Here is a 14,082-nt window from a genome sequence, read left to right as displayed (position 1 = left end):
GAACCACTGCTACACAGCAGGCACAAGTTACTCCAGTTCAGTAAACAAAAACCACATGCAAATACAAAACAAAAGGCTGGCTATGGCCCCACGGAAGGCAAAAGGGAGCTCCTCAGCTCAGGCTGGAGCAATTCAGCACAGCGTGTTTGTGTGCTGCCTGTGTACACCACACCTCCTTTTCCCTTTATTTTAGCTAATAGAGGGTGATAAGAGAAATTAGCACATGCAATATGTTTGTGCAGACTTTTTTTAATACTCTCATTTGACTTCGAAAACAAAAATATTTAATGACAAAACCTATGGCACAATGCAGCAGAAAACCTAGACAAAAAAATGCATTAAAGCAGAAAGGGGAAATTTACTCCTGAGTCCTAGCCCTGCAGAGCACAGCCACTCGCTCCCTGTGTATCACTGACTCCTGCACCTCGCCCTCACTCCTGCAGTAAGGCCCAGTGGTTACATTTCATTTTTTAGCATTACACAGAACCAACTCCTCATTGTTGTTATGTCTTTTACATTTATTTTTCACTTCTATTTCCTTTGCATTTTTGGGAAGCCACATCAACGTCTGAAAATTTTCTCTGTAATGTCCAACACATTTGTTTTTCAGGCTATCATAATAATAGCTTTCTCTCTCTTTTTGTGTAATCTTAAGAAGAATCAAACAACTGAAGAAATCTATTTAACATGATAAGTGAATGATACAGTAAAAAAATATATTACTTTAAATTATTTTTTTTGTTTTGTTTTGCATATTTCATAGGCTGTTGGTGCAGATGCGCTGGAGTTAAATCTGTCCTGTCCTCATGGCATGGGGGAGAGAGGCATGGGCCTGGCCTGTGGGCAGGTAGGGCTGTAACAGCAATCTTTCATGTCTCTTCAGCAATCCTGCACTAGCACATTTCTAGTTACACCTTGAGGGGAAGACACAAGCAGCAGATTACTAGCTTGAGATTTTTAGCTTGAATGTGTTTAAATATTCAGTGCTGAAAGAAAAGAAAAAAAAAAAACAGAGAATATACAAAATGCTTAGTTTTGCTGAGAACAAAAATGCATTATGCATTTGACAGGGAACAATATGAAAAGAATTAATTTCCAGAAAGTGCCTGGACAGAATTTGTTGGTTTCACTGGACAGCCCTGTAGGTATCTTTTAGATCACTACCTGGTGCAAACTGCATATCTCAGTAATGATTTTGAAGGACATGAGATATACAGACATTTCATTTTAAAATGTTTTGCATTTGATCCTAGCTGTATTCTGGAATCACAGAGAATAGGGCAGACATTCTGGTAGTGCCACCTACAGTTAACTTTATCTTTTTTAAAAGCCTGCATTGTATAACCTATAGATTTGATGGGTTTATACAATTCAGCTTTTGTGATTGTCCATTCCAGGTGTCCCTGTCATACAGGAACCTGACATGGGAGTTTTTCAGTACATCCCATGATTTCAGTTAGGAAAGAGTGTGTTGTTTTGCCCATGAAAAGAAAATAAACATGCTCAAAAGCCAATTCCCATACTCGCTTCTGTTTGTAGTTTTCAGATGTGCTTGCATGTTTTGGCCATAGTTTGAAATTTGTTTTGGTTCAGAAGCATGCCTAAATGTGAACTTGGAAGTCCCTGAAAAATTTTGGTTTGCATGAGGTACCAGGAGAGATTTTCTAGAGTTTGGTCATTAAATTTTTACAAGTCCGATGTCTATTTCCCTTTGTGTGTAAACCAAAAGAAAGTTGAACTGAGTTTGTATATTCAAGGGCTTGGTTGGCTAAACCTGAATTCTGAGTGCTTGATTTCCCATCTTGCTACATTTTGTGGAGAGGGGGGAGACGCAGAGTGGGAGTCATGATTGTATGCTCTAAAATCAATATATACTATTCAGTTTATCCACTTGGAGAGCTCTAGTACACATCTTCATTCATCCTCACTTCCTCAGCTAAATATGAACCTTTTCAGAATGGGAGGTATGGTTGGATAACTAAAACATTAACTTTCTAAAACTATTAGCAAGGAGACAATACAGACCTGTAATCGTTCCAAGGCAACTGAGGACACATTTCAGTTGAAGCTTTATCATAACAATACTGTCAGGCACAGTGCATGGGACTATATTATTCTTTTCTGCAATCAAAACAATGTCCATCTATTCCATGCTGTAGATTTATTTAATGAAAATAATCTGGATGTTTTTCATGGTCAGTGCTCATTTTCCAAAGTTGTGATTAAAGATGGGATAGAAGCAACTTATAAAAACCCTCCAGGACTACACTAGCAAAAGTGTAATGGTTATTATCAGTATTTTTTTTTCAAAAGTGTGTTTAACAACAAACAGCTATAGAGGTCATTTTTATAAGTATATGAAGCAATTTGCACCCTTCATAGCATAACTCAGTAGTTTGGATCGTCTCCACTCTCCACGTGAGATTACTGCACGGTATAGTAGAAGGGTGCAGTTTGGCCAGGGAGAGCTCTGAAGATTTCACATGGGAGCTGAAATAGGCTCATTTCAAGAATGCTTTTTTTCTGTTTTGTTTTGTCTATTTGTTTGTTTGTTTTGGCATATGTTATTTCTAGCTTTCAGTGGTTGGAATAATATATGCATGTGAAGCTGCTTAGATGTGTAGTCAGTAGGGAGCTGTCTGGCTACATGAGTTTTTACATATCTTTCAGCTATTGTAAAATCACAGAACCAAATGTAAAATCTCAGCACTCAGGGCTATGGTGTGCATTTGTGACTCTCTTTGGAGGACATCAGATCCATAAAGCAAGAATATTACTTTATATATACATACATGTTTGTATAGTAATAGTGTTTCTCTCTTCCCCATAAAATATAGATACTCTTTTGAATGTTTAATATATACTACTCTCACTTATATATATTAGAGGTTTTTTAACTGTCTGACTAAAAAAAGAGAGCTAACAAAAGAACCTAGCTCTTTAGACAAATAAATGAATAAAACAAGTCATCTTTAGAAGGCCAAATCTGGAGGTTCTTCCTCAAAGTTGGCTAAGATAAATTATAGTAGTTTAATGTGTACTTCGTCAAAGCAAAGGGGGATAAACCAGGTAAAATAATATGCGCTAGGAGATTTATCAGTAGCCCTTGAGGGTCTTTTACATGTGGGGGCCCTGGAGGACCCATCGTAACAAAAGTGCTAGGCAAATTTTTTTTTTCCCCCTCCGGAGCTAAAGTCAAATAGGTCATATATAGGTACTGTGGGGAACAGAGGGCTCAGATATGTTTTGGAAAAAAAACAACACTCAATATCTAGAAGGTAGGTTACAAGACTTTGAGAGATATAGCAGCTCTCCTATTTGTACAGTGAAGCAGGTTTTCTTAAATCTTTTTGATAACATAATCCACATCTTCATAGGAAAATTTATTAGGGATTAGGTCCATCTTCATGCCTAAGCACATCAAATCCTCAGGAAACTACAGAAATTGCTGAGATTAAAATAATGGTGGAAAAACATGCACGTGTATTTTTACTATTTTTAATGTCTAAAATGTTCTGCTTTTTTGCCCTTTTTAACAAAAAAAAAAAGGTAAAAGAAAGGTTAATTACACTGTCTACTTTTTCTTCTCGTTTCAATTCCTGCAGTGTGCCTAAGGGGAGTGTAGAAATCTGGGAACACTGGTTTTGTTTTTTCCTAACCTGTTTTGTTATCTACTTTCAAACACTTTCACTGTTTTATACCCACTGTAAATTTTAAAAATTCCAGATATATCTGAGTAACATATATAAAGAATTGGTACTCAGAATGGTTGTTTCTCTTATACTGAATTACAGTTCTCAGCTTTTATGTGATTTTAATTCCAAGTCATTAGTGCAGACACTCTGGCGCCTAAACAGCATAGCTAGCCAGAGGGTAATATTAAGAGGCATCTGTAACGCTGCCAATAAGTTACTTAAAGCTGGTTCTGTATAAAATGTCAATTATATTTACTAATGCTGATTAATGATAATAAAGTCAAGGTTTGTGTTCTTTCATAATAATCTGCAACTGTGTAAAAGTTTGATATCATGAAAAATTGTAATAGAATTTCCATCATTTGGCTAAACAGCACTAATGCGTGTATTTTCCTTGCATCAGATAATGTTAGTGTGCAAAACATTTAATAGTAAGCATGAAAAAAACATGGTGAACAAAAGATTATAAAAACAAATGACAGCATCTCTTTCCTACTACAGTTTATTACTGCAGTAATCCTAGCAGAAAATTATAAAAATAGCAAATCAATTGAATATCTCACAACTCAGTGTCTAACTTGAGTTGTTGCATTTGTAGTGCACTTTTTGCCTCATTTAAAGACGCTTTACGTTTTTTTTTGGCTAATCGTTAAAAGTGATATTAAACATTCAGCACCATTACTATGAAGTGAAATCTACAAATTTCAGTGTTTGGCTTTTTGGTTTTGGTCCAAAAGTCAACAATTCCCTCCAGCTGTTCTGGTAAGAATGAATAAATAGTTGAATCGAGTCAGTAATCTGGCGTTTATTTTGCATTCCTGCTATGTTTTGTGTCATTCTTTGTTGTACAGAGGAAACCCCTGGTCTAGTACTTGCAATGTATTAATTGACTAGGACAGGTGATATCCAAATACTTTGAAAATATCACTGAGGCTGTATAGACAAATGGGGACTGAAAATCAACATTGAGAAAAAGAGAAGAGCATCCTACAGTGCTGGAGAGCTAGTAAGAAAGATGGCAGACAAGGAGCTAGAAAATAGGCAAGGTGTAGTGCCAGATGATACAGCAAGAGCAATTGCCACAAATTGCAGGGTGAACATTTCAGGTTGGGAATCAGGAAAAAAAAAATCACTAAGAAAGTGATGCAACACAGGCATGTGTTGTCCAGCAGGGCTGTATAATCACCATCTCTGGAATTTTCAGGGCTCAGGCAGGCAAAGCCATGGCCCACCTCATCTGTTGCTGGCACTAGTCCTGCTCAGAGCAGAGCTGGGACTAACTGACCTTGAGAAATTCTTTCAAACCAACATTTCCTTGATTCTGTTGCTTCACCATACAAAATTTCTCCCCAGAGGCATTGCATTGTTTATACCAGCAATAGGGATTGAGTAGTGGATAAAGGAAGTAACAAATACTTGTTCACTTGGGGTGAGATGTTCAGCGTGAAAGGGAGATCTCAAGTTGAAAGCAATACCTCAGTTACATTTCCAAAGCACAGAGGATCTTTCTATACTTTTAAAAAAACATTTCATAATCAAAGATCTCAGCCTAAGTGCAAGAGCAGAGTTTTTTATGCTATAAGCAAATACTTTAAAAGTTAATAACATCCTGGCTTATAAATATTTATCATTAATTAGTTATACCTTCTAACCTCCAGTATATAAAATATCTTAGCTTATCTCAGCATTTAAGCTTTAGTTTTGAGGGATTGATTACTTTTTCTAGCTTATATTGAAGGAGACATGTATTTCTCTTGTGAGCACTGAAATCCAGATCCTGGTTGTTTAAATATTCAGATCATACGTAAAATGAACTTTGCAGTTCTTTTCTTACCTTTATTTTCATTCCGTTTGAATTCCGCTTGTTACAGCCTCTGCTACTGATTGTGTTCATGTTCATTGCCTGCAATTAGGGCATAAGTTTCATATAAGCCCATGTTGCCTCATGCAGAAGAAGAAGAGTCTGTTAAAAAGAAAAAGCAAACAAACAAACTGGTTATTCTGGAAAGATGAAAACTAGCTGCATGGCACAATTAAATTTGCTCTGCTGTACCTTGGAAATAGGAAAGATGAGGCTGCTTCTTAATTGAAGTGCACAATATAGCATGATAATTCACTGCTGCTCTGCCAGCAAGGAGCTTGAAGTATTTTATATAAATGATGCCCCAAACACAATTTGATTATATCTGTGTTCATGTGGCATTTTACTGTCACCCTACAATAATGTGCTGGTTAAATATAATTCATTGAGTCCTGCAGGCAGAATTAGTTCTCTCTCTTCTCTTTTGTATCACTTACTGCAATAAATTAATGCAAAGTACAGCAGGGTGGTGGTGTGCTGTGCAACAACAGCAGTGGCAATGTTGTCCCCTCAAAGCCAGTATAATCCAAGCATGGTTACTGTTGGTGTTTGTGATGGAGTTTTGGGATTTATGTCTCATTCTCTTGAGTTGGCTACTTTCATCCTTTTTGGATGGGATCTTAAGAAAATAAGGCCTAGCTGATCTCACTGCCTTTGCATCTTTCAGTCCCCTCTATTGCTTTGGGGAATGTTTCAGCTAAGTGAACTGTTTCAATCAAATTTCTCTGAGAGAGATGAAACTGTTTCAAAGACAGTGAATTTCTGTAAGTTTCTTGAAACAAGACAGCTGGATAGAAAAGAAAAATTGTCTGCTGCCTAACTGATGGGTGTGAGCAGTAGCCGTAACAGTCCAGATGAGGGAAAAGCTCAGTCAGAGACACAGGAGATTCAATCACAAGGCGCAAACTCCTCAGAAATGGGGATTCCATAGTTGAGACACTGATGGCATTTCCTGCTTGCTCAGGAAGGTGATGGCATGTGCTTCCTCTCCCCAAACTGTTCATAAGTCTTACACGTTGCCTCAGAGAACAAAGGCACACCAAGCCCAAATGATCTTTTGGAGTACATTGACCTAAAGTTGCACCAGAGGAGATTTAAGTTGGATATTAGGAAAAAAAAAATCTTCATTGAAAGATTGTGAAGCATTGGAACAGGCTACCCAGGGAAGCTGTTGACTCACCATCCCTGGAGGTATTCAAAACGTGTAGATGTAGTGCGTAGAGTTTAGTGGTTTCGAGTTTAGATTTGGCAGTATTAGGTTAATGGTTGGACTTGATGATTTTAGAAATCTTTTCCAATCTAAAAGATTCTATGATTCTATGAAATTGCTGCAGATCCAGAGGAGCACCTGGTGCACCGCAGAAACATGGAATATTTGGCATTGCGTCACAGAGGGTATTTTGAATGTGTAAGGAGAAAGGCATCTGCTAATTATTTTGTTAAACTCATGCAAACCTATGCATAGTTTAAATGGATTTCTTCCATGTCTTTAATTCCATATGTCCTTTTAGTGCTCATGTGTTCTACGTTTTGTAGCACATAAAAGGAGACAATACATAATAATGAAGTACAACAGTTAATTGGTATTTTGTCTCAAGAATTCTGTTTTTCATATGCTCAAGAAGCAATGAATTAAGATGCAAAGTTTAATAAATTCATCATCAGAACACTATTCTGTAATTTTATATTGCAGTTTGACAACATTTAATCCACTGTTATTGCTTTGAAGGATTTTTAATTGAATTACTCAAAACACAAAACAGAAAATAAAAAAGGGATTATAAATAGGACAGTAATGTTAACAGCACTACTGCCTGGTTGAAACTTTTTAATGACATGGTATGTACAGCTGTTAAAAAGGTTTTAAATACTTTTTATGTATAGTGACTTTTTATTTTTATGTAGAAAGCATTCTCTGCAGAATCAGTTTTTCTTAGAAAATGTAGAAGTGATTCTGTTTTCTTGAAATTCATGAAGGTATGAAGGAAAGTTAGGGATAACCTTATGTTCATTCTCACTGTGATGGAAGCATTTCAGCTGGAGTTCATATTATGGATGACTAATGTCACAAAGAAGGTGAGTTCAGCCAAAATACAAGTGAACTACCACTGTTTAAAAAGGAAGCAAAAAGACTTGGCCAGTTTTAATGGCACTTAAATACCCTATGACAGAGTATATAGTGAGTGCCTTCTAGAAGGAAGAGTGATTTTCTTAAAAACCAAATGGCAACCCATACTTATTCCTGAAAATTTATTTTAATGCACTGAGAAGCTTTCACAAAAGGAAAATGTAGAAAACTCAGGCAAGCATATTTCTGTGGTCTGCATGGTCAAATGTTTTGGTTTACTGATTCTGTGGACTGCTTTGCCTTTAGATATGTGGTTGCTACATAACATACTGCATTTGTTCATACTTCTCATGCTCAGTAAACAGGATTTATTTCAAAGGAAAGCATCAGCAACAAGTATACGTGTTCAGGTAAAATAGAACAATTTCAGATTGTTCATCTTAGTGTACAATAAAAGTTAACTACACAGTGCACATTAATACCTTTTCCTTTCTGTGCTTTCAGTTTTATGTTACCATTTGATAAAGGTAGTTAACAAAGTCTCCTCACTGCCTACAGGAGAATTATCAGGATTAGGCTCATACTTCTAAAATTTTGCCTCACCTTCTAGTAAAGTTGGTCAATGCACCGGAAGGCTAACTACAGTAGATCAAATCTGAACAAAGGCCTGTATGATGATTATTTTAATAGCCAGTGGGAAATCCTCAAAGTATAGGTTTTAAACTCCTTAATTTGTTGGTTTCAAAGATTTATGGTTTTCTCAAGTATCTGGTATTTTCTGCCTCTTTATTATAGGAAAGGGACCAAGAGCTTACCTACTTGACCACAAGAAAAAGCAGCTCTCATATATTCAACCTCTATGCTTCAAAAATTTTTCATGTATGACGTGAACTTAATCAAAGTTTTATGCCTTCTAGGAGGTAACCTCTGCATGAACTAAGGAACTGAAATATTGTTTAATCACACTCTGTACTGCTTTTTTACAGTGATACGAGAAACAGTACCTTGGTTGAATAGAAACAACCAAGATAAAGTATTTTGTTCTGTCACAGGTAAAAAGGCATTTATATTAGTCAACACTTAAATATACCACTACTGTTGATAAATAAATCTTCCTAGTTAGTATCTCCAAGACATTTATAAAAGGTAAATATGCTGTTTCACATTTTTCACTTGGAAGGTTTAGGCCCAATTGGTATCGGAACAAAATGATTTGCTGATTTGAATTGGCAGTCTGTGCTTCACCCTTTCAGGCCAACTATTATTAACCTTTATTCTAACAACCAAAGAAAATAATGGTTGTGTCTGAGTCCTTTAATGTTGCATAAAAATCAATAGCTGTAAATAGTGATTCTTACAGTTTTAACTGGCCTATCTCAATTAAACATAGAGGATTTTTCCTATGACATACCGATAACTTTTTTTTTAAATGCCTAGTAATGCATTTTAAAAGTAGAAATTTCTAACAATGGTGTTTCTCCTGGTTGTTTAGATTAACATTTTAAATTAAAAAAAAAAATCATAATGATGAAAAACATTATGGTTCAGTGACCTACTTAGAGAACTCAATTTCAAAATAAATTTGGTTATCTTTCTCTTACTGGTGGGGAGAAATTAAAAAGCTTTTATGTGATCTGAAAAAGGGAGTAATTGCAAAGCTGACTATATAAAGACAGCCACAAACATTTCAAGTCTTAGTTGTACTTGATCTTGACATCCCTCTTATCATTGCTCTAACCTCCCAACACAAATCTGTGTTTTGTACTTTTGTGTACTGGTCAATCAAAAATTTCCAGCTCATTTTTGACCTTGTCTTCACGTTGGTTATCTTTTCAGTCCTTAAGTGCTACATTATGAAAGGAGGAGTGTGGGAGTGCCATGCTGTTAATAAGTAATCCAAAGTGGATCTCTCACACAGCACTTTGATAAATGTATTCTTGAGTTTGGATACTGACCTATGTTAATACGGGATGCTATTAGATGAGATATGTTAAAAACTTATCAGTACAGTCTTCTATGGGGGGGGGGGGTTGGAGTATTTTTTTTTTTTCTTTAACATGCTGTTAAGCATTGTTCATTTGTACAGCTCCAGTAGTGTACTAAAATAAGGAAATGCTATATCAACTTAGCGTTCTCATTTTCTTCATTTGGAATAGAGTGAGGTGATCAAAGGCTATTTGTACTACACTTTTAACATTTTCAAATATTCTAACTGAAGAGCTGAGGAAGCAAGAAATAGTGATTGTGATACCAAATGAGTGTCAGATAAAGCAAGATTGAGATCTACTAAAATTTAAGCTTGTTTTGAAATTCTGATTCTATCAAAATCTTTTATGAACCTTTTGAGATTTATTTGGTTAATCCTGTTAAATTTAAAGTTGTCCTTTTTTTTTCACGTGCACCAAATTTCTCTTAAAATTTTCAAAGTAGCCTATGCAATGTACGAACCACAGTAGTGTCATAGTTTCATGTTGGCTGATGTTATCTCTGCTAATATAGTCTGAGTCTCAGAGCTTTGACTTCTTAGCTCAGCCTTAACCAAAGCCTGCACCTAATCTTGAATGACTTGATTTTGTTCAGTGGCACATTGGTACAATTAAAAAAAAAAAAGAGGGAATCTCCATTAGAGTCCTCCAAGTGGAACTTATAATGACTGATCTGAAGAGCAGTTGCTCAAATCATGACACCATGCTTGCAGCTCTACTTAAAGTAATAAAGTCCTAGTATAAAAGAAGTCACGACTTTTTTAGTTCTTAAAATATACAACAGAAATTAATATATGTATATATATAGGATCAAGTTGCCAGGCTGTTGCTTGGATTTTTACTTTGTCTAAAACAACTATAAATTAAATCTTTACTCCCTAAAAAAATATATAATATAACATATGGAATATGTAGCAAATAATAAAAATAAAATAAAAACTGTAGAAATACAAGTAAATATAAAAATGGAGTGTTTACACGGACTTCAAATGGTGATGTTTTTGCCTAAATAAAAAGTCCATAACAAAAAGAGATAATGCAGTCTGTAAAAACTAAAGGGAATTTTCCAAGTCTTAGTTCTACATCTGAATCTGTAGTATTTTGTAAGCAAAAGCATATTTATTTCGTTAGTATTACATGCTTATTTATTGAAGTCATATGATATGTCTGCAGTTTAAAGATTTTTTTTAAAAGAGAATACTTACTACATGGAAAAAATAAAAATGCATACATTTACCTCATAGACTTATTTTTAAATTTTTTTTTTTAAAGGAAAAGAGCATTTTAGAGTATGTAAGAGGATACAAAATAGGTATGATCTTGAATTAAAGCAGCAAGCAGTAGTCACAGTACAGATCGTTGCTATGGTAGTTCAGCAAAATGGTGACTTTGTAGACCATGCTTAATTCTTCTCATATTAATCACTGATCTTTTAGAAATTCTCCCCCCCCCAAAAAAAACAAACAAACAAACAAACAGCAACAACAGAAAACTCATAGCCCCTCTTCATTTTGAAAAGACTTCTTGTTTCAAAGTGTAAGTTAATTAAAAACACTGAAGGCCTGAACTGGAACAAAACATTTTGAATGGAACAAAATAGGTATTTATATATTTTTGAATTTATATCCTGAATATGATTTTCCAGTACCATCTTATTGAAGGTATCTAATGAGATTTTGAAGTGTTTTTTTTGCTAAACTGATGGAACAGTTCACACAAGTAAATAAAACTGTAAAATAATATATATGTAGAAATTAAAAATATACAACGGAAGTGACTTACTGACTCATAAGTTCAAAATGAGTTGCACAAAAAGTTGCTATTGTCATGACATCTGACAAAACACTGTGCTCCCAGCTGTTTTCTGTTTTTACTCATTGTGAGCAAATAACGAAATATTAACTTGTTCCAAAACCTACTGAAATTAGTTAAAATACTTCTACTACCTTTGGTGCACTTTAGATCTCACACGAAAAGGCAATACAGGACTGACCAAAAAGAAGTCTTGAATTCAAATGACATTATCTAAAAGTTCGCTTTATGGCATTGGCTCCACATTATCATATCCAGTATTATAGATTCTAGCCAGAAGGACATCAGCTCTTGTCCAGAAGCTACCTTTGTGTGGAGTTGATTATGCTGACCCAAAGCCTTTGAAGTCATTTAGACATTTTTGGAAATTTTTCCTAATATATATAGATAGGTTCACATACAACTGTGAAAACTGTTATTCCTGCCTTAGGTTAAACTGCCTCATTTCTTTCTTTTTGACAGCTGTGGTCAATAGATGTTGACCAAAAGCTGTCAAATTTCTTGAGAAATGAAACATTTTTTTTCCTCAGATGAGAAGTAGAGAGTTATTTGTCTTCTGTCCTGGGAAATCCTTCCCATTAAATTGACAGGCTTTAAACAAATTGTTAGCTTTAATTGTTTGAAATAGGACAAATGCACAAACTAAAGTGCCCCTTTCTAGGATGAAAGAAGACAGTAAAATTAACCAGGATATTCAGAAATGGTGTCTCTTTTGCTGTAGTGATTGACTGCAATTCTGTATTTAGGTACCATAGATATTTTGGGTAGTCTTAGAGATAGGCAATTTTATGAAGGCAGTATTGGACATCTCATAGGAGGAGGGAGAAAAGAAATCTTTGCTCAACATCATGTGGGAAAGATTGATAAGAATATGGAAAAAAAATGTGCTAAAGATACTAACTTACAATGCTTTAAGCTGAAATTCTAACACTTCTACTTTTCCAGCACTTTTGAAGGAATGTGAAAAGAGTAGCTCTTCACACAGATAAGTTTTGTTTTATTTTGTTTTATTTTATTTTAATTTTACATTCTGGTTTCCTAATGGATTTCTGGCTCTGTGTTTGATCTGGAAAGAAATATGATAGACACCTATAAAAAGTACTTCAAGTAACAGCATATCAGATTAATGAATCCTAGGACATCTGTGGGATCTCTGTAAAAGATGCATATCCAGGCCTACATCTTGAGACATTGGAGTGGATTGAATGGGTGAGAAATCTATAGAAATGATTGTTACGCCCTCTCTAAAGCTGTTAAAAATCTATCTTGCCCGTGCCTGCCCACACTGCAGGTTGTGGCAGGAAGAGCCACTGTAATGTTCACAAGGAAAATGTAGCATGGCCTGGAAGAAAGTCTACCTGTTAGCTGCAGATGGTGAAGGATTCTTTTCTCCTTTCTTCTTTTTCAGAGGGTACATGTGAGGCCTGGTAGGCTCTCAGATAGCAATGTGGCTGAGGATAGGTTTAACCCATTCCTTGCAGGCTATTGTTGAATGAAATAATTGTGGTGGTTTTACTCAGGTGGGCGGCCGAGCTCCACCACAACTGCTCTCTCACTCCCCCTCCTCAAAGAGGAATGGGGAGAAAATATGATGAAAATGGCTCAAGGGTTGAGATAAGAATGAGGAGATCGCACAGTAATTATCGTGACGGGCAAAACAGACTCAGCATAGGGAGATAGTAAGATTTATTGCTTATTACTAACAAGCTACAGAAGTGAGAAACAAGGGAAAGAAACCGAAAGCACCTTCCTCCCCATCCACCCTCTTCCACCTCCTCCCCCCAAGCGGCGCGAGGAACAGGGGAACAGGGGTTTTGGTCAGCCTATAGCACTTCTTCGCCGCCGCTCCTTCTCAGTCACTCTCGTCCGCTGTGCTGTGGGGTCCCTCCCACAGGATACAGTCCTTGGTGAACTGATCCGGCCTGGGCTTCCCACAGGCAGCAGCTCTTCAACAACTGCTCCAGATAAGGGTCCATACCACGAGGTCCATCCCTCAGGAGCAAGCTGCTCCAACGTGGGTCCCCCATGGGCAGCAGCTCCTGCCAGGTCACCTGCTCCTGTGTGGTCTCCTCTCCACGGGCTACAGATCCGGCCCGGAATCTGCTCTGGCAGGGGTCTTCCACAGGCCGCAGCCTCTATCACTGCAGGTCCTCCTGCTCCACCGTGGTCTCCTCCACGGGCTGCAGCATGGAACCCTGCTCCACCGTGGTACTCCGTGGGCTACAGGGGGACAGCCTGCTTCACCGTGGTCCTCACCACAGGCCGCAGGGGACTTCTGCTCCGGTGCCTGGAGCACCTCTCCCCCTCCTTCTTCACTGACCTTGGCGCCTGCAAGGCTGTTCCTCACTCCTCTCACTCTCCCAGCTGCTGTGTGGCGCAGCATTTTTTTTTTCCCTGTCTGAAATACGCTATCACAGAGGCGGAAAACAACATTGCTAATTGGCTCAGCTCTGGTCAGCAGTGGGGCCCTTACCTAACATGGGGCAGCTTCTAGATCCTTCTCACAGAAGCCACCCTTATGGCCCCCTGCTACCAAAACCTTGCCACGTAAACCCACTACAATAGTAAAGTGCGAATAATACTTGAATTAAATTTAAAGTGAGAATAATACTTGAATTAAATTTAAAAGCCCAATCTTGCAAATTCTCACTCATAAAGTTT

At 36.9% G+C, this 14,082-nt stretch overlaps 1 protein-coding gene and 1 long non-coding RNA gene across 6 annotated transcripts in view; one reads left to right on the top strand and one right to left on the bottom strand.

The window, feature by feature from the left end:
- The window catches only part of DPYD (dihydropyrimidine dehydrogenase), a 354,038-nt gene that overhangs the window by 246,211 nt on the left and 93,745 nt on the right, over positions 1–14,082 (top strand). For all 4 annotated transcript variants that reach the window (XM_040566231.1, XM_040566230.1, XM_040566229.1 and 1 more), the window contains one exon: positions 764–847. In XM_040566231.1, the coding sequence (XP_040422165.1) occupies positions 764–847 (84 nt within the window). The remainder of the gene's footprint in view (positions 1–763; positions 848–14,082) is intronic.
- LOC121074311 lies at positions 831–13,512 on the bottom strand. 2 transcript variants are annotated; one of them, XR_005822273.1, is made up of 3 exons: positions 13,473–13,512; positions 5,530–5,658; positions 831–914 (listed from the first exon to the last, which is right to left on the bottom strand). It is a non-coding gene; the product is annotated as an uncharacterized LOC121074311 (long non-coding RNA). The 2 variants fall into 2 exon arrangements; XR_005822272.1 differs by having other exon boundaries at positions 855–986.

Source organism: Cygnus olor, chromosome 8 (assembly GCF_009769625.2).
Source record: "Cygnus olor isolate bCygOlo1 chromosome 8, bCygOlo1.pri.v2, whole genome shotgun sequence".
Taxonomy (NCBI): domain Eukaryota; kingdom Metazoa; phylum Chordata; class Aves; order Anseriformes; family Anatidae; genus Cygnus; species Cygnus olor.
Note: the sequence above shows the minus strand (reverse complement) of the source record. Positions and strands in the feature narration are given on the sequence as shown.